Consider the following 21,049-nt stretch of genomic DNA (forward strand, 5'->3'; position numbering starts at 1 on the left):
TATTTATTATTGTTTTGAAGGTAGTATCCCTGCTTCTCCGTCTGCGTAAAACTGTTTAAAATGTTTATTATCAGGGGGTGATTTTCACCTTTGTTTGTCGTATGACCAGGGAGCGTTTGTTTTTCAAGTGTTGGCATTAATCGTTTTGGGGTTTTTTTGTTTGTTTGTTTGTTTTTTAAACCAACGCACAATTAATATTCTAAGGTAGGCTTCTTAAAGCTGTAAGGATTAACTGTACGCATAGTGCGAATATATCAGAGGGGAATGCAAGCCTGTTATCGTGCACCATGTGACTTGTAAGTACCGTAGAGAAACTGAAAGTTAAACGGGCTGCTGAATCTTGGTGCTTTAAAAGAGGAAGACAGAGCAAGATTCTCGGTGCTAATTTTATTTGTAGTGTTTAAACCAAGCTCAAGTTTGTGGACAGAGAGCAAACCTCCTCGTCTGAACCAGAATGACGACACAAGATCAAGATGACAAGAGCTACGACCCCAACGATACGACGCTGACATTTGTCAACAGGAGGGATGAGCTGGATCCATTATGTAAGAACTAAAATACGTTTAAAATAAACGGTTTGTACTTTTACCTGTTGTCTGTATACTTGTTATTTTACCAGTTAACCCAACTAAAGCAGTTTTATACACGTGTTATGCCGGTGTTAGCTTATGTAAGGAAAATGCTCACATATATTCAGTATTTTGGTAACTCTTCCTATTGGTCAAATACAGACTATGTGACGTTGATATAAAACTCGTTGTGCTTTCTCATTGTTTTGTGCAGCCGGTGATGACAGTCTCGTAGCAGAGATGTCCTGCGGTCATGCTGTCACAGCGGAATCTCTGACCGGATGGTGCCGCAGTTTGCTGGATCAGGTTCCTTTCTGTCTTCATTTTTGTTCTTTTTCTTTCCAAATTTTGGTCAGTGTTTACAGTGTGACCCATGGTAGGTACCTGTTTAAAATAGGACAGAGCCGTAGGCGCACAGTCAGTTAAAAAGAGTTTAATTTTAATACAAAATAAAAGTAACAGTGTAACAGCGGCACCTAAAAACAATTAAAAACTTTAACTTATTAAAAACGATAAAACTGTATGATTGCCCGTGAGACAGGACAAGCGCTGCGGGGAACCGTTTAAGAACAAATCGACATAGTACACAGGTTAAAAAGGGACGGCAACTCACACATGACCCCAAATGGGCAAAACACTATAGAAAAAGGCAAATCTTCAGTGCCGTCTTCACTCAGGCCCACCGCTGTGCATGCAAAAGCGGTGAGACAAAAAAGGATATGTTAGTTATATATATATATATAATATATATATATCTTTTAGTATGGGTTAAATACTAAAAGAATCAATCTCTGTGGTGCCTACTGAAATAGAAAAATAAAACAAGAAACAAACAAAATCGACAGCCGCAGCAGTCACAGTCTGTCGAATTACACCAGTATGAAACAAATTAAAACACTCTGATGTGTCAGGTCCTTTGCCCGCAGCCAGAAATCCACTTGGCAAAGCAGCAGCTCGGTACTCTGTCCACAAGTTCGCGTCACACCCTAATAAATGTGGGTCAGTGGCGGTGAAGTCCACTACACTGTTCTCACGGGAACGCAATGTTTCCCACCGTTCTAACAGAAGTTTAGGGGGACCCGCATCAAGCTTTCATGGAAAGAAATTAAAAACACCAACTTGCCCAACTTGGACCAAGCACTCGCAGCTTCAGGTTTGCTGAGGAATACCTAATTGCCCACACCTGAGCTTATGAAAGGAGCAAAGACCAGCTCCGTCACCAGGGGCGGTTCCCAGACTCAGGTCTCACCTGTCACAATCGTAAAATAGAAAACACGTCAAATGGAAATGCCACCCTTAATTTTAAAAACTGTCATCCTGATCTGGTTTGATAGGACTTTGTATGATGAAGCTCTTTGTTGCCAGACAATATTTTGTTTTGTTTCATTTTAAACTTTTTTTTAAAAAAAAGTTTCTCACTCTATGTCTTCCCCATTACGGGTGATTAAACCTTTTGTGTCCCTGCAGGGCCAGTACAAATTTAAGTGTCCTGCTTTAAATGAGGACACCTACGAGATGTGTGGTGAAGTGTGGTCATATCCAGAGGTGCGCAGGCTGGCAGCACTGACAGTTGAAGAGATGGCCTACTTTGAAGAGAAGATTGCCCAGCTGGCAGCCAGAGACTACTATGAACTGAAAATAGTAAGTCTTCTATAGAGAGTGTTTCTAATCCACTCAGCAATCATGAACAAACAGGCATAAGACAGGAAGACACAGGGCAAGACGACTCAACTTCCCTGCTTGAAAATTTATGTTTAAACTCCCAGAAGTGACTCGCACAGGAAGTCGAAGATCCCACAAAGTAGATATAGATGGAAATAGGAAAATGCAAATATAGGTGAATGAGCACGAATTTGGTTTGTAGGGGGAAGCTGGAGTACCTAAAGGGAAACAAGCAAACTCTACACAGAGATCCCACCTTTCCAAATTCAAATTCAATTTTTATTCGTCACACGCTCAATTATACACAGAATGACATGTAGTGAAATGCTGTGTAATGTCCGACCATTAAACTACAATAAAGAAATGTACAAAATTTACAGATTTTAAATTTAGAAATTTACAGTAAAAAATATGTAAATAACAATTTAAGAAAGAAATTATAAGAAGAAATAAACAGAGTGTGTGTAGTGATGTGATGTAGCAGAGTCCAGTTCTACACCTGGTTCAGGGCCCGAGTTGCGGGGGGAAGAATTCATTCTCTCTGTTTTGGCCTTAAGGGAGCGGAAGCGCTTCCCAGACCTCAACAGTGAGAAGAGTCCATTGTTAGGATGGGAGAGGTTCATCATAATCTTCCTGGCTTTGGTCTTGCACCGATTGGTGTAGATGCACAAAAGGTCAGGAAGCTCTGATCGAATGATGCGTTTGGCCGAGAGCACCACTCTTTGGAGATCTTGTCAGGGTGTGGCCTTCTAGCCTTTAAACTCAACTCCCCATGCAAAGTTTGTGGGGCTGGGTTTATGCAGGCTTTTCCAGCCTAAGGGACTACAGTTTATCCTAGATATAGAGGAAAGCACAAAATGTTTTACTTTTCAAATTTTAAACTATTGTTTTTATTTTTCTTACAACAGTGTCCTGGTTGCAAGACCTATGTGGAGAGAGAGGACCTGACTAACCTGAGTGTGAGGTGCACAATCTGTACAGCAGACAACAACAAAGCGTATGAGTTCTGCTGCCAGTGTTTGAGGCCGTGGAAAGGCAGAGCTCCACGATCAGACCACTGTGATAATGATGGCTGCGTAAACCACGAACTCGAAGTTCTCAAGAACTGCAAGACTACCGCTCTCCCTCAGGTTCGGGGGGTCGATGCCTGTCCCTCAATCCGGGCCTGTCCCACCTGTGGTGAGATAGTGGAGCACGACAAAACAGGCTGCAAGAACATCATCTGTCCTCGCTGTCAGAAAGAGTTCTGCTTTGTGTGTCTGAAACGCACTCCTGTGTGCTTGAGGACAAGTTCTTACTTCATCCCCTGCAGTGATGGTGTAGCTCCCAGACAAACATCAATACCTGTGTGGCACAGAAAGTAGCAGACAACACAGACTTTATGTACTCTTCTCTCATACCAGACTTTCCTTTAGAATTGAATTGTCATTCTGGTAAAACCTAAACAGAAAGCTGGAGCAGAACCTTGTTTACTTAGTTTACTTAGTTTAGCTCAGCATATTACCTAGCGTTGCCCAATGAATCATAAAATAACATGCTCTGCCTATGTGCTTCTGGGAAAGGTTTCTTGACTCTACTTCCGAGTGTTTACACTGCTGTTTTGGTAATTGGTGAACTTGACCTGGTGTATTTTCTTCCCCTTTCTTCAGATTGGACTAGTCTAAAAATGTGATAAGGACTTAAACAAAACTATAATATCCACCCTTTTTCCATAATTTGGGAAATCTTTGATCTTCTAACACACTCGACGCGTGCTGTTCAGATAAAATGTGAAGCACTGTAATCTGAAAATACAAGAAGGATATAAGTAGGTATCTTTTACATCACTCACCTTTAACAGGAAGCTTTTCTAACTTCTTTATGAATGTTTCCACAAAGTCTTGAATTATGCTGATGTCCCATTAATTATTTTTATGCCTTTACTTCAGACTGGCAACCTGTCCACTGTGTGACAGCTGCAGCAGGAGCGATTATTTCCAAACGGTTTTTAAAGTTTTATTTAGAGATTTTCAAACTCTTAAAGTGAACTAGATTTGTTTTCATGCATTGTTTTAACCGAAAGCTATTATTGTTAAAAGCAACATTGCTTGCTATGTTGCTTTAGCTGTGCTTGTGTTTATAAGTACCTGAGCAGAAATAAGTCAAATGTCAGCTGCTGATGAAGTCCATGTTTCAAACAGTTCATATAAAGGGCACACAAAAGCCAGAGAATGTACAATAAAGTCATAATTGTGATTTTTTTTTTTAATGGTCTCATATTTTACCCTCTGCTTTCATTATTATTATTAATGTAAAAAATTTGAAGGCAGACCATTTAGCTATTCAACAAAAACAATTTGGTTTCATGTCTTTGTTTAATTTGCAAAGTAAAAAAGCTGAAAGAATATCTTCTACGTGGTGACTCCATTATTTTGGCCAGTGGTTGAACGACATGAACCAGACTTACCAATAAAATGCTGCTCACGCATGAATCTGAGTAAATGGCTTGTGGTGCCCTGAATATTTTAATATAAGTTTAGATTTTATTGATAAAAGTTCTCTTCTTTGAAGAGAACACTGCCCAACTGTTTAGTTTACATATTGTAAATTGCTAAACTGTTTAAGTTTAATAATTTAATAATTCATTAACTTGATAACTTAACTTAATAAAAAGTTTATTAATATTAAGTTTAACAATAAAATAAATTTCTGAGTTTTCACTGAAGGAGTTTTACTGTGACTGTAATCCCCCCCTATTTCTTTCTGAATTTTGTTGCAAAGGCAATGTTGTGTCACTGATGCAAAGCCCATTTTCTCTTACCCGATGTCATCGTAGAGCGATATTCTTTTTCACCAGAAGATGGCAGTATTAGTTGGCTGAATGAGTGAACTTGTACAGTAATGAGGGCAGATGTAAAGTAATGGAGGCCTGTTGTTGTAACAGCAAGGGAAACTCTTTGTAAGTTATTATACAGTTACTAAGAGCTCCTAAACAGATACAACACCCCACTAAACCTAAAATAGATCTTCAATGTTTCTGATGGCATCCTTTCTCACCCCTTCATCACCCTTGTCTATGTCTCCTCCTGATGAATCTCCATTAGGTCCCATTTCTCCTCCCATGGAAATATGAATGCCAAAATCAGGTAACACTTTGAAGAGGTGCTGATCTGTGTTCATCTATCAATTTCATTACTGATGGATTTGATTCTTTGCTACAAAAAAATTCTGTCAATTAGGTTTTATTTAAATTAATTCAAAGTTTTTACCTTCATAATAAACAAACAAACAGTCTTCAAACTTTAAAAATGTGTGAATAATACAGATATATTTTGCTCTTTTTGAGAGATCTTCCCAGAGACTTACTCCCATTTATTTTGGTGTTGCACCTTCAAACAGGAGGAAAGGGATGCCGATAAAGGCTAATTCATACAGTATGAAGTAATTTTACTTAATATATTTTTTAATTAAACAGTTTTGGGAGATTAAATCAACTCAGTTGAAAAGGCAGGTGTCAGCTTATCTCTTCATTTGCACATTTGTGCAGCACAGTGCAGAGTTTAGCAGCACAATGTGTCAGAGGTCAGACCTGCTACATTGTTACTACGACCTGGATCCATACCACTTTAGGCTCCTCCATCATGGTCTCTGGGGTTGTGGATGAACATCAGTTTGGTCACCAGAGGTTGCTGTTTTAGATATGATGCTACATATTAATGTTCATGTAAGTGATGCCTCAACAGCAATATTTTTTCAGTCTTCATATTTTACCCTCTGCTTTCATTAATTTTTTTCAAAGTATATTTAATAAAGTCAGACCATTAAGCTATTTAACAAGTACAATTTGGCTTCATGTCTTTGTTTATCTCACTCTAACAGGTGAGACTAGAGCTCGGTGCTCAGCCATAGACTGTGTTCCTATGCTCTGACTGGATTATTCACATGTGGTCTGGATTTTGATGGGGTTTCACATATATATATATATATATATATATATATATATATATATATATATATATATATATATATATATACATATATCCCCCGGTCTATCCTTCAAGCTATATATATATATTAAAAAAAAAAAATAAACACCCATCTCGCCCCTGCGGGTGGTTTATCCTTCAAGCTCGGGTCCTCTACCAGAGGCCTGGGAGCTTGAGGGTCCTGCGCAGTATCTTAGCTGTTCCTAGGACTGCGCTCTTCTGGACAGAGATCTCCGATGTTGTTCCCGGGATCTGCTGGAGCCATATATTCTTTTCCCTTCGTCGGGAGCAGCGCTGGGCTGTCTAAATCACGGACAAACAGTATCCCACAGTTGTTTATGTTTTTAAACCTATTTTGCACAGAGAGGCATTTTTTGAAAAATGTATTGATAGCAATGTTAAATATTATTACACAGGAAAAAAACAACTACACGTAAAATAATCACACCGTGATGCATTAACTGCGTGTGTATATGTAAGCGTGTAAAAACTGCAGACAGTCAGATTAATAGTATATCTGCCATTCTACAATTCATCTCATGTAAACAATAACGTGTGCACAGCGTGACGTGAAAAAGGCAAATACCTTTGACATTGCGTGACCAACTCTGTATTCCTCATCCACACATAAACGCAAAAAAGGAGTCTTAAAAAAATCTCAGTTTTCGGTGATTCGAAACGCCGTTTACGTGTGGATGAAACAGCTGCGTTTTCAAAAAATACCCGTGTAGGTGTGGACGTAGCGTAAAGGAGTTAGTAGTTTATTTTCTTACTACCTGTAATTTATTGCAGATTACTTGTATTTGCTTAATTGTTTACTAAAGTTTGGGAACCACTGCTGTAGAGGATGAAGACTAAGATTTCTTGCTCGCAGAAGAGTATAATAATGAATTAAAAGTAAGCATTGACGGAGCATCCATAGAAGAGTGAACTACATTATGCATTATGCTGTTGTATTTGTTGATTCATTTATCGATAAGCAGCATTTAAGCGGGTGTTTGCTATAGATTTATTAAATTATTTATATCAGTGAAGTGAATTGTTAACGCAGAAAAAGTAGAAACTCTCTCTCTTATTCTCTCTATCTCGCTATGTGTGTGTGTGTGTGTGTGCATTTAATTTCTATATTTCGGAGCTTTATTTATTTAGCTTTATTTTCTCTGCGTGATTAAAAAAGAAAGAAAGAAAGAAAGAAAAAAATTTCCTCTGCGCGATGACTGACTTCCTGTCATGTCACTTCCTCGAGGTTAGTACAGTCGTCGCTTAGCTGTGCTGCTGAGGAGCGGTGAGTACGCGTTAGTGTCCCTGTTTGCACACCAGTTAGTTATTCAAATCTTGTTTTATACACTCATAAGACTTGTGTTATAGTTTTTTTGTTTGTTTGTTTGTAGTGTAAACTGTTTCTGTCGAGTACAGCACTTTATTGTAACATGCTAAAATTAAACTGCATGCATGCTGTCTTCTGTTCTTCTTCATCCTTTAAAGGTCTCCAAGTACAGTCGAAGTCATGTGTGAAGCTTTATTGAAGCTTTATTTAAACGGGTACGTGAACTCACTCTTTGTTTTTAAGTGGTGCATATTTTATTTTTTAATTCGTAACTCCTTCGGTACACACACATATATAATATATAATGGCCACTGATGATAGGTTTCCCTGAGGTAGAATAAAATAAAATAAAAATAAATTGTGACTATGTGATGACAATAAGTTGTCACTATATACGTTTCTATATATTTCTGTGCGTTTAGGAAGCTTAGTTAGATTTTCTGTGATTGTTCACATTTTGTCCACAGGTTTAAACAATAACTTACTAAGTTCATCCTTTTTACTTTTAGGTTGCTGTTCCCATACCGGTTGGGAAGTAAAAGAAGAAGGAAAGTACCAGAAACTAAAGCGAGACAAGCTGTGCCAACAGGGTAAGATGTTACGTTTCACTTTTTAAACCTACTCTTGATATTTGCAGTCTTTGCTCCTTTGCTAATTAAATCTGTGTCATCTTATAGAACCTGTGACATAAGGTAGTCCTAATATGGTTATGTATGTCATTTTTAATAGAGTGATCACTGTTCTTAAAAGTGTTTTCAATTTAAAAATAATAGGCAATCAAAACTGAAAGCACTTAGTGCTTTCAGTTTCATCCAACTGGAAATTCCCTGGATGTTGTTTAAACGGCTCATGATAGCTCACACAACACTGTGAACATGCAGTCGCTTCAGACCCCTTCCTCCTTTTACACATTTTGTAGCAGCTTTGTGTAACAATGAAAACTGACATTTTCTAACATGAGTCAACATTATTCAGCCCGTGATCATAAATGAATACATGTTCGTACATGCACATTCCAGTGCAGAATGCAAGCTCCATAAAGGCGTGGCTGAATGAGTTTGGTGTGGCCTTAAATTCAGCCCCATCATACAGCTTTAATATGAACTATAATAGCGATTGTGAGAAAGAAATGTAATGGCTCATAAGTACTTTAAATACATCTTTAATACCTTTTAACGTTTTTATTGTATCGAGTCTGGAAAAGACTCGATACAATAACAGATGATAACGTGTGACAGATGATGACGGCAGATGCGATTTTAAATCCATATGCTAGACTAAACTAAACTAACTAAACTAAACATAAGACTAAACCAGACAGTATTCATAGTGTCAGATTTTCTTTCCGTAGAACCCAAATGAGCGCTCCAGGACCGGAGCAGGTGGAGAAGCGATACGATCCACTAGATTCTACCCTAAAGTTCGTCAACAGGCCAGATGATCTGAATCCACTGTGTAAGATTTTTTTTTCTTTTTCACCACCATGTTGCCCCACAAAAACTGCTACAAATATTTTTTTCTGACAGTCATTACCACACATTATAAAATTTCTCCTATTCCTTTTTTAAATTTTTCATGAGCCACAGAGTTTATTATATTTTGGTGCAACCCAGTATATGTAGTGTAACTGATACATCTGTTATTGTCCACTTCTTCCTCAGGTGATGACTCTCTCAGAGCAGAGATGTCCTGTGGCCACGCTGTCACTCCTGAATCTCTAACACGATGGTGTCGTACCCTGCTGGATCAGGTGTGTCATGTCTTTGTAGCAGATAATGTATGTGATGGGGTGGAGCCGAACCTGAATACGTATTCGGAAAGGAACAAATATCGTGTTTTTTATGAATACTTATTTCGAACAAAATTAAAAAATATTTGTATTCGGGAACAAGAAAAACTTGATGTTAAAAAGCTGAGTTTCCTTATGAGACTGCAGTGCATGACCGGATGAATGAGTGACGTGTGAAAGGTGACTGACAGGGGCTGCTCCACACAGCAACAGAGAAGACTCAGCTGAGCAATAAAAGACTGAACTGCATCACTATTTTTGTTGAATAGAATTTTTGTACCCTCTGTAATTTAGACAATAGGCTGTTGACAGAGTAACGTTAAAGTTCGGTTTAAAAGGTTAAAACAATGCTTGTGTAGTTGTGTTGAATTGTATGCTCTTGTGGGAGTTGGTACATTTAAGTTACTTGTCTTTTGCAGACAGCAAGATATAGGCTATAGGCCAGTTAACCTTAGGAGAGCTTCCCGTTGTCCTTATTAACGTAGCTGAAACTCCCCACATGGATTTGGTCAACTAAATAGAAAAGAGTGTGGCTGCTGCTGAGCCACCTCTTGGTCCTCCACCAGCTAAAAAACTTGTTCCAGTTCTGTGTGGAAGCATTTTACATTCAGTGCTGCAGATGAAACCAAAGTGATATGTAATGTGTGCAAAAGTCAAATCAGCAGAGGCAGAGATATCAAACATCTGTCAACATCTGTTATGCATAATCACATGCACTTAAAGCATCTTATTCCTGGTACTGTCTGCCAATCCCCCCACAAGCACCAGTTCATCATCACAGCCATGTTCTGTCCCTGCAAGTCAGTTTCACTGTCTGTTCACCACCCGTCCAAGGTGGTGGGGTTCATAATGTTCACAGTGGTATTTTACTAGTTGTTGGTTTTAACCATGAATGAGGCAATGGATGTTATTTTCTTTTCAATGAGGTTCCTTGTTACATGTTCATTGCTGGATTTATGGAAAACCATCAACTAATATTGCATTTCCATAATTATTATAATGGATATAATTAAAGAATAATTACACTCTAACATTAATTAGAAGTGAAAACTGGATTTTTACACCTATTTTGAAATTTACTCAAATACAAATACAGATACAAATACCGGTCTGTTATTATAGTTATTATATAATTCCATCTAAAATTTAGTCTTTGGAGTTTTTGGTAAAATCATTTCAGATTGATTTTAACAGCTTTATGTGTTTGTAGCAAAAAGAGGTAAAATTATTGAACTTATAAAATACACTGATTTTGTTTAAGTTATCACATGATTGGGTGTCAATAGGTAATCTGCAGAAATGTTTTGGTTTACTGTTTATATGTGTAGCTAAACATGTTGCAGATTTAACAACTATATAAAAACGTAAAAGAATGAAGGTATAAAAATGCATTAAAAATAAAAGTAGGAGTTTTAAAAACAACAAATTCTAATTAATTATCCATCCATTCATCTTCTTACGCTTTATCCGGGGGAAGGGTCGCGGGGGCAGCAGCCTAAGCAGAGAAGCCCAGACCTCCCTCTCCCCAGCCACCTCCTCTAGCTTATCCGGGGGAACACCAAGGCGTTCCCAAGCTAGCCGAGAGATATAATCTCTCCAGCGTGTCCTGGGTCTGTCCCGGGCCCTGGACATGCCCAGAACACCTCACCCAGGAGGCACTCAAATTAATTAAATTAACTTTTTTTTTTTTAAATTGTAATTTTTTAAAAGGGGAATTACAAATTCAGATGTCCGGCTTTAGTGGAGGGAACCAAGCAGTGTAATACAGAGTGGTCGTACCAGGAGGTGCGCAGACTGGCTGATCTGACTGTGGAGGAAATGCAGCACTTTGAAGAGAGCATGGCCCGTCTGGCTCTTGCAGACCACTGCGAGGTTCAGGAAGTAAGTGACCCAGTTATTTATGTTTTAATTTATTTTTCCTTTTTAATGTTTACAGCTTCTTGATTTCAGTGAAATCCAGTGGACTCAATATTTTTTTAATATTGTGGCTGGGTTTCTCTTAAAAATGTCCCTTCGTTTATTTCCACATCAGTGCCCACAGTGCAAAACAAGTGTGGAGAGGATGGATCTGTCTAACCTGTGTGTCCAGTGTGTCGTATGCACAGCTGTTCAGAAGAAGAAATTCTACTTCTGCTGGCAGTGTCTGAAACCATGGAAGGGTTCAGGCCCTCGATCTGACCGCTGCGACAACGACGGCTGTGAGAACAAGGATCTGCAACTTCTGCAGACATGTAAAACCATTGATCTGCCTGACGTAAAGGGCGTCACCAGCTGCCCCGCCATCAGACTCTGTCCTACATGTGGCCTGAGGGTGGAGCATAACAGAAAACACTGCAAAAATATCAAATGTCCTCGCTGCAAAATGGAGTTCTGTTTTGTCTGCCTGAAACTAAAGCATGAATGTTCCAGTTCACCATACACAATGTGCCCCAGTGGGGTCGCGCCAAGGCAGACCTCCATCCCTGTGTGGAGGAAAACATGAAAACAAGAATGTGTATGTGTAACTCGAGTTCTTTCATCTTTTGGTTTCTCTGTCTTCCTTTTTCATTATTGGACTCTACTGGGCTAGCTTTGGATGAGCTTGCTTAAAAAAAGAAAGTTCTAGAGGTCAACTTGTCTTTGAATACAGTTTTTAACCATCAATATTTTTGGTGACCTTTCTTTAGCTGAGGCAAAAGATGGACGGGTTTATGTCACTTTGATTTTCTTGATCTCTCAGTATGTTTATGAGAGAGAAGTGAGTGTCTGATATTCACAGGCAAGAACCAGACTGTGGGGTCTGCAGATATCTGGCATTTTTATGGTGATTAAAGTTGCTGTAAGACCAAGAGTCTGACAGACACCATCTCAACATGTGATTGTCACTGCTGCTTCTTCTGATGCCTCATGATATCTGATACTTCTTTTGCTTTAAGGTGTTTACGGTGTCCACAGGAAATGAAATCTCATTACTATACAAATCCTGTAAATCTCACCACTGGCAGCCTCAGATTCTTTGGCATAAAAACATCTAAAGTGCACTTCTACGTTTTTAATTGTCCTCACAGTCTCGAAAACATTTTCACAAGATGGGCTAAGTGCTAGAAAGTTGTAAGTGATAGAAACAGTATGAAAATGACAAAGTGCAAAGATGAATGAGGAAAAGCACTATCCAGACCCTTGTATAAGCTTTTTAAATTGCAATTATGCTTTGTAATATTCACATTTGAAATATACAGTTTCTGGCATTGCATAAAATAAATCTATTATACTAAATGTCTGTGTCTTATGGTTCTTATGGTTGTCTTAAGATTGTTGAGGTAATGTCTGTTTTTTGGTATTAATATAGGGTCTTTACCTTGCAATATAAAGCTTCTTGAAGACAGTTGTTGTGATTTGGCGCTATATAAATAAAACTGAGTTGAACTGAATCTGAATAAATATTAAGATATAAGATGTGCAATAAATATTTTTAAAGATTGGTGATGTGTAGCCTGCTGTAGTCATGAACCTCCAGGTTAGTGCAACAGCTGATGCCAGCTATTGTTGGGAACAGAAATACTGAGAACAGAACAGTTTGGGAAGAGAAAGAAAGCTGCTGAGTCTGCACCTGTAGAATAGGAAACTGACAGAAATGCGCCACATTTTTAACAATTAACATTTCCGACACGCCTTGAACCCATCACTGATCCGGCAGAAGTGAAAGAGAAAGCGATAGTCGGAGTGTTTTTAACTGCACGGGAGATTGAGATACCCTAATGCTCCTATAGCGGATGAAATATTTTATTAACAAATATCTGAAGAAATGTCTTAAAACTGTGTTGAAGGCAGGCCTGCATCTTTGGCTTACTTTGATTTCTTTTCAAAATAATCGCGTTTGTTTCTGCCTCCAACAACAATTTCTTTGTAGATCGTCAGAGGGGGCAGAAAATGCGTTTATTTGGTCGACATGGTTTCAAGAACATCTCTACCTCTGTGGGTAAGATTTGTAGTGAATTTCGAAGTCCCGAGGCCTTTTTTTTATTTATTGGTCTTCTGTGTGTTCTCTATAGAAAGTTTTTCCTACGCTCTTCAGACGCCTTTAAATTCAGCCTGGAAACGCTGTTGAAAGAGGAACTGTCCTTTACTCAGAGCGTCTTCAATTGAGCTGCTTTATTATTAAGAGTTTACTGATATATGATGAGAATTTATACACCTTGCGCCATTTGTAAGGACGTGCCTTTCTTAACCTGCTAGGTACCTGACAAGGAATGTCAATGTCAATTTGTAAATGTCAGTGTTTTCTATAGCACATTTACAAGCAACAGCAAAGTTAACCAAAATGCATTACAAGTTAATTAATGAACAATAGAAACTAAATACAGTAAAACGAAACGTGAGAAGACGCAAATACATTATATTGTGACAACATAAACAACATAAAAAAAAATCTGATGGTACTTAAGCGGAACTCGAATGAAAAGCCAGGGTTAAAAAAGGAGTTTTTAAGATTTAATTAATTCTATTATTTAAAAATTATTCTTGGTATTATATGTTAGCAAATGTAGATCAAATCATTGACTTCAATGGACTGTAGAAAAGACGTAAAAGGGAACGAGCTATTTTCTGACGACCTTCTGCTTGTGCTGGCAGTTTATGATGCACACTCATGTTCTTATTCTGCAATTTACAGAAGCTAATATTAAACACCATGGGCTGGTAAACCAAGGTGCGACGTGTTACCTAAACAGTGTGCTGCAGGTGCTGTTTATGACCGAAGACTTCAGAGAAGCTGTGAAAAGGTTTATTATTGTCACATATGTACATTTAATGGGGTCTATGGTTCATTTTTATTACTTATGGGGACGTTGTCTTTGTTTAGGTCCTCCAAACAAAACGCTGGCATTGGGCTTCTTGGTGCACTTACAGACTTGTTTGATAATTTACAGAAACATACAGCAGACACACATAAAACAATAACCCAGCTGGGCATCAGCAGAGGTACAGTATGATAACACACAGACAACAAAACCTTTGAATAATCTTGTTTTTGAGAAACTTGATCAGTTTACACAACATTTTGGGGTTTTTGATTGTAGTGAATAATTATGGGGTTATATATATTTTTTAATTAATGAATATGTTTGTTAAAGACATGCACATATATTTCTCCACACAGTGTATGAACAGCGAGATGCTGCTTAATGCATCGAGAAGATTTTAACAATGACCAGTCCCGTGGCATCACAGGTAAGGTCTTTGTCAATATCAAATGGAATCGTTTGGTTTGAAAATAATACTTAATAATATGTTTTTGTTCATTTATGTTTTCAGATCTTCCACGGTCTGTTAGCAAACCAAATCACCTGCTCTAAAGGTCATAAAGAGACTGACAGGGATGCACCATTTTGGCATCTTCCTCTGTCATTGGTGGATTTTTACAATCAAGACTACAGTGTAGTAAGTACATAAACTTCTCAGCATGTTTCTGTTTTCAGGACTCACAGCTGCAACAAGTTCACATAATATTGCCAGTAACATATCTGTGTTATTCTATCATTTTCCTTAATAAACACTTTTGTTTGATTGGGAACTATGTATCTACTTTGAGGACACATAAAAATCAGATGATGCCTTAGATCCTGCTTGTGTCAAAACATATTAATTAATATTATTTCTGAAAATGTTTCTTTTTTAAAAATATATTTCTTATTACTTTCAATGCATTACAAAACAAACATAACACAGTTGACTTATAGTCTCATGAGTCATGTAAATATCCTAAGTCACAAAATGCAACAAATGTATCTTTTAGTGCGAAATTATAAGAAAAGGTAAACCTAATCCAATGTTTTGTAGAAAAACAAAATTTAATTTCTAATGTGATTTTTGTTTGTTTTGTGGAAAATGGCTGAAGGTTTTAATGGCTATCATCCAAACTTGAAAACCATGGCAAAATACTAGCAACCAAAGGAATTGCAACGAGTTTTTTGGTTCAGCATCTTTGTGACCAGTTTCACCCAGTGACTGTCAGCAACCACTCACTAACTGGGAATACACACTTTCCAACACTTATCAAGTATGTGAGCCTGTGTTACTGAGGTCTTAGAGAGTTCATGTCTGAATTCTACAAAAAAAAATTGAAGCTTAACCAAGATTAGGTGAAATTTTACTTACTGGATCTAAATCCCACTGAGGTAAACTGCCAATGAAATTGTAGTCCTTTCAGTTTGTCTTCAGATCTGTCCAATACCTTTTTTTCTTTTTCTGACACATCTAATCAACTCTACAGTCCAAGTCCTGAGTTCACTGATATGTGTTCATGAATGTTGGAATTTTGGTTTGTTTTTACTGTTTATATGTCTCTTCAAAAGACAATATTATGTCTTTTAAAGAGGTCATGAATTATTAATGTTAGCATGCCCTTCTTGAGAAAACCTTTGTGAACACTGAGCTCTTCGGCACATCTTTATCAAAGCTGCTTCTGAATTAGTTTTACTTTTTCAGGTGAACGGCATCGAGGAGTTTTTCAGACCTACATGTCTAAATGGAGAACACCAGATGTACTGTGACCGCTGCGGTCACAAAGTTGATGCTACTATTGTAAATGAAGAATTTTTTGTGATTTCTGAACATTGATATTGATTTAATGAAATTATAACAAAATGACACACATTAAAAACCCATATTTTTCACTCAGACAGATGTAATAAAACATCACCCAGATGTTTTGATTCTGCTGCTGAAGAGGTTTGAGTTCAACTACAGTTACATGTCCTACTTCAAAACCAGCTGTTTTGTGGAGGTTCCCTACAGCCTGCAAATACCAGAGGTATTTACAAAGTGTACTTTAATATTTGATCAAAATCATCTTCATTTTTCTTTCTCACTTTGTTATTTTTTGTCCTCTGTGATCAGAGTGAGGTGTACGAACTGTATGCAGTTGTGGATCATTTTGGTGGTCTGAGAGGTGGCCATTACAGCGCAACAATCAAAACCCAGGATGAAGACAGATGGTATAAGTTTGATGATACCCAGGTCACACCGGTAAGGCTGATCGCGTTTTCTTCAGTGTAATTGAAACACATTTAAAAAAACTGTATTGTATGTTTATCTATAAACATAAAAGAAGAATTCAACATGTTATGTCTGGGATTTCTTTCCTTCACAGCTTGATTACCAGCCATTCCAGGAGAAGTAAGTTTTTGTCTTTCTTCTTGTCCTTGCTATAGATTAATTTGCAAATATATCAATATTTAAAGTTTATTTAAACACAGATATAATATAGATGACTGTACAGTACATTAGTATGGAGTATGTTACACCAAACTCTAATCACAAGTGCAGATTGTATTTTTTTAAGTTGTTTTAAGGGTTTTTTTTTTTAAAGTTGTGTTTTGTCTTTTTTCTATTTCTTCTTCTAGATCCCAGAGTGCATATCTTTTATTTTACAGAAAGGCAAAAAGCAAGAGTCATAATTGTTACCACAGGCATTTGTTTCTTTATATTTGTTTTATTTTATTATGTATTTTATTATTCATGCTGTAGGTAGTTAAAACAGGCAGGTTTTCCATCTGCAATCAGTGACAAATATGACCAGTGAGAAGACGCTTATGAGAAAGCAAAGTCAGTTATCGCACTGCAGATTGATAATACACTCTAATCAGGTTTAATTACACAGATGTTTGTTATAAATTAAAATGACTTATTTTTAAATTGCTTGATTCTTTAACAGAAATCCCTGGACGAACACTCCTTCTACAATTTCTTGTTGTAGCAACTGTAACCCACATAATTTCCTTAGTGATTAATAAAGTATTCTGATTATGATTCTGAATGTTTCAGGATGACCTGTCATTATCCAATGACACATCTGCTTACCTGTATCTTTTGCTTGTTTCTCCTCCTCTTCTCTTCTCTTTTTTTCTAAACTGAGCACCTGATGGCTTTGAACTTTTCTTGTCTGTCTTCCATTGGATTTACAACATTATGAAGGAAATGTGCTCTATTTGGAAGCAGCCGGCCCCCTCCCATGTCGACGGGTTGTGTGTTAGAATTTAAGTCATCAAACTTTAAATTATACATTTGAAATTGTTATTGATCCCTTTACCCCGAGTCCTAAAGTCTATATTTATTTTCTCACTCTTCTTATATTTATTGTTTGTTTACTTGCACTGCTGTAACCGGAGTCTCTCTCTCTATACTGTGTATATAGCGGAGATGACAATAACGTTTCAGCACAACAGCAACAGTGTTTTCGTGTTTGTTGGTTTGTTTTTATTTTGTTTTATTTTGCGAGCTTGTTATTAGATGCTGCTCCAGCCAGCCAGAGAATCCCCCGCCACCCCGCCTGGTGTCTATTCCATCCCAAAATGCGCTGGCTGATGTCGGGGCAACATAGGGGCGACTTGTTTTTTTCTTTCTTTTTTTTTTTTTTTGATGCCCGTGATGGCGCCCCCACCACGATACCTCCCTCGGCAACCGCCCATGTCGCCCATATCAAAAACCGCTACTGGACAGCTGTGTTTATCTTATTTTTAACTAATTTATGTTTTAGTGAGAACCTAGAAAAAAAATACTTTTTCTGTTGCCACTAGGTGAAGCTGTGCACCAATGTGTGATATAAGCCGATCACATATTACAGACACTTTATTAGGTACACCTTGCTAGCACAGGCTTACACCCCCTTTTCAGAACTTAATTTTTTGTGGCATAGATTCAGCAAGGTGATCAGAGATTTTGGTCCATGTTGACATGATGACATCACGCAGTTGCTGCAGATGTCAGCTGAACATCTGTCCATCTTAACATTAAATGTTCAGATGTACATTGAATGTAATTAAGTCTTCTCATCATCATGCTGTTATTTGGTTTCCATTATCTTCAATCTTGCTTGTGTTTTCCTTTCACAATGCACGTGTCTCTGTTATGTTTCCTTGTTTTGTGGCAGGGGTGTCCTATCAGTTCTCCTGGCTCTATTCATGCTGCACCAGGCTGTGCCAGTATGCCAAACCCCAAAACACCCTTATCTCCCAGAGGAGGTTGGTGAATGAGTAGTAAACACTCAATGTGTCTCAAAAGGGATTTTTTAAAAATGAATTATTTATTTATTTGGGTTTCTCTCCAGCAGTTATAAGAGGCAATGCCACTACAGATTAGTAGTTGTGTGATTGCAGTAATATACTATCTAATGTAATTCAACAGAAATTGCAGTTTTAAGTGCAACTTCATACGGACAAACTTTCAGCTGATTAAACTTAGAAATAAACATTTTTATTAAGATTTTACTGTACAAATGATGAACACAAATAAAAATGTGCTGTCTTGCAAAGTGTCTGCTATGGCATGTGCAACCTAAAAACATGAACAATATTTGCAATCTTTAATCATGATTTTAAAAGTGAATCTACTCAGATGAATTAGATGTTTTACAAGCAGCTTTTATAAAGCAGACGTGGTGATTACAGGGTTTAAGACCATTAAGCCAGCGTCAAAGCAACACAGAATGGATAAGTTAACATAAAATAACTGTGTGCAAAGATAGAGTGGATGCATGTTAACCTCATTTGAAAAATAGAGTTATAAAAATCATATTTGACACCACAATTTTTCACCAAAATGGGCATCACTGATACAGACAAAGGGTGAGTGACACTTAAAGACAGGTACATGACAGATTTGTACAGGAAGACACATCACTAACTAACATAGTGGGGGAGACACCAACATGAGGGGAATCACACAATTACAGAAAAAGGTATGAAACTCAACATGCTGGGTCAAAAGACCCCAAAAACATGAGAGTTATACCCAGAGCTGGATCTGAGATGGGGAAGGAGAGTTCTGGAAAATGGTGATATGGGAGACAAGAATGGGAAAAACCGAAGCAGGGAAAAGCTGTCTGACTTTTAAATAGTTTGAAATACACAACAGAACCAGATTTCTGCAACCTGAGTGCTCAGTTTGTGCAAGAGTCACTGTTGAGTGATTTTAGTGTAACAAGAAGCTAAAGCAGTGTGGAAGAAGTCCTCCACTCATATCTGAGAGTCTTCTGCAAGAACCACTCATAATGAAGCTTTCTTTTAACTACCAAAGACCAATATTTGAGTTTCTTTTTTCATTAAATGTTATTTAGATAACTCCTCTGGAAGATGTTGTTCAGTTAAGTGCTAAAATGAGGATCCATTAAAAGCCTGTTTCAACAGTTTTTCTTTTTATGATTTATTTTGAATTGCACTTTGTATAAATCCACTGTTGCTCTGCCAATTTTAAACTGGTTTAGCCAAACAATATGAGGAGTCAGTGACACTTTCAATATCAGCAGCACTGAACTCTTTAAACTCTTTGAACTCTTTGAACTCTTTGAACGTTCCCCTCTGGAAACAAATTTACCTCACCACATGGACACAGGTTTAATTCATACAGTAAATGATTCAAGTCAGCACAATGAAGATGTCCTTGGCTTACTGAAAGTTACAAAACATCTCTGTCAAACAATTCCCTCACTGTTAGAGTGAAAGGCAAACTCATTAACTGTACTTGCTTATCTAAATCTAAGAGTCAAACTGTGGTTGTTTACCATGTGGTTGTCTTCTCTTCACTGGCTTCCTGTTCATCACAGAATTAATTTCAAAGTCCTAACACTGGTTTATAAATGCCTTAATGGTCTTGCTCCCCCATACCTTTCCGAGTTACTTCAGCCTTATATTCCTTCACGGACCCTCAGATCAGCCGACCAGCTGCTGTTGGTTGTCCGAAAATCAAGGCTCAAATGCAGAGGAGAGCGAGCCTTTTCAGTTATGGCCCCAAAACTTTGGAATACGCTGCCTTTAAATATTAGACAGGCATCTTTGTTTCCTGTTTTTAAAACGCTTTTGAAAACACACCTTTTTTCGATAGCGTTCAGACTGGCGTGAGTTGATATTTGTATATGTTGTGTTGACAATGATAGTTTATGTGTTTTATTATGTTTTATGTAAGTGTCAGTGGTTTTATCTTGTGTTTTACACTGTGTTTTTGTACAGCACTTTGGGCAAACCTTTTGTTTTTAAATGTGCTATATAAATAAATTGGATTTGGATTTGGATTTGGATGTATTTGTATTCACTAAGTTAAGAACAGGTTGTTTGCTCATCCAGTTTCTCAAAATTATAATAAGCTCCGGATACCTTGGAACTGTGAATGCAGTCACTACCTCTGGTCTCCAAATGGTTAAACTGAAAAGCAGTTAATAATAGGCTGGACTTTGTGCTGCCAGACTGGATTGGACTGTCAGATTTTTTTTTTGGACTTCAGACACAAACACAGACACATGACTGGTTATAAGTTCATGAAGCAAAATCCATCAGAAAAGTAAACAAAGCCTAAAACTGGCTGGAGACACACAGTGGACAGGAGGGAACAAAGTAAACTCTAAAAATATAAAATACTAATAAAAACATGACCATAAACAAAAACTAACACAAAGCAAAGCAAAGAGTTCAACCTCAAAGGCTCAAAAACATGCAGTTGGACTTGCAATAATACATCAGTATGGCATAGCTAATAAATAATGCAATACTCTGTATCAGGTTAAACACTGCTATATTCTATATGACATCCTAAGTGAATGCCTTTTTAAAAAATGATTCCTTTAGAATTTTGATCTATTCTTCCATTTTTTCAAAATCAGTTTAAGAACACAGCTGAGAGAAGTACGGAAACAGGAAATGACACTGATTTGTCAGCAGGGACTTTAATGCACTGAAATAAAAAAGAAGAAGTTGTTCATGTCTTCTGA

At 37.5% G+C, this 21,049-nt stretch overlaps 2 protein-coding genes and 1 pseudogene across 3 annotated transcripts; all 3 read left to right on the forward strand.

The window, feature by feature from the left end:
- Positions 1–31: 31 nt before the first annotated feature.
- On the forward strand, positions 32–4,785 carry LOC146391184 (putative E3 ubiquitin-protein ligase RNF144A-A). Its single transcript, XM_084924043.1, has 4 exons — positions 32–545; positions 784–875; positions 2,037–2,210; positions 3,140–4,785. Exons 1-4 carry the CDS (start codon positions 455–457, stop codon positions 3,593–3,595), a joined length of 813 nt encoding a protein of 270 aa, XP_084780169.1. The 5' UTR covers positions 32–454; the 3' UTR covers positions 3,596–4,785.
- A 2,640-nt stretch (positions 4,786–7,425) lies between these two features.
- On the forward strand, positions 7,426–12,551 carry LOC146391185 (E3 ubiquitin-protein ligase RNF19B-like). Its single transcript, XM_084924039.1, has 7 exons — positions 7,426–7,481; positions 7,682–7,738; positions 8,033–8,113; positions 8,875–8,978; positions 9,185–9,273; positions 11,023–11,193; positions 11,345–12,551. Exons 2-7 carry the CDS (start codon positions 7,704–7,706, stop codon positions 11,792–11,794), a joined length of 930 nt encoding a protein of 309 aa, XP_084780165.1. The 5' UTR covers positions 7,426–7,481; positions 7,682–7,703; the 3' UTR covers positions 11,795–12,551.
- Positions 12,552–12,683: 132 nt separating this feature from the next.
- Positions 12,684–20,356, forward strand: LOC146391186 (ubiquitin carboxyl-terminal hydrolase 50-like; annotated as a pseudogene). Its single transcript, XR_014799895.1, has 10 exons — positions 12,684–13,270; positions 13,964–14,072; positions 14,153–14,271; positions 14,450–14,520; positions 14,605–14,730; positions 15,778–15,873; positions 15,971–16,102; positions 16,189–16,317; positions 16,442–16,467; positions 17,006–20,356. The product of XR_014799895.1 is annotated as a ubiquitin carboxyl-terminal hydrolase 50-like (transcript).
- Positions 20,357–21,049: the final 693 nt, after the last annotated feature.

Source organism: Perissodus microlepis, chromosome 3 (assembly GCF_051167445.1).
Source record: "Perissodus microlepis isolate ML-2025 ecotype Zambia chromosome 3, ASM5116744v1, whole genome shotgun sequence".
Classification (NCBI taxonomy): domain Eukaryota; kingdom Metazoa; phylum Chordata; class Actinopteri; order Cichliformes; family Cichlidae; genus Perissodus; species Perissodus microlepis.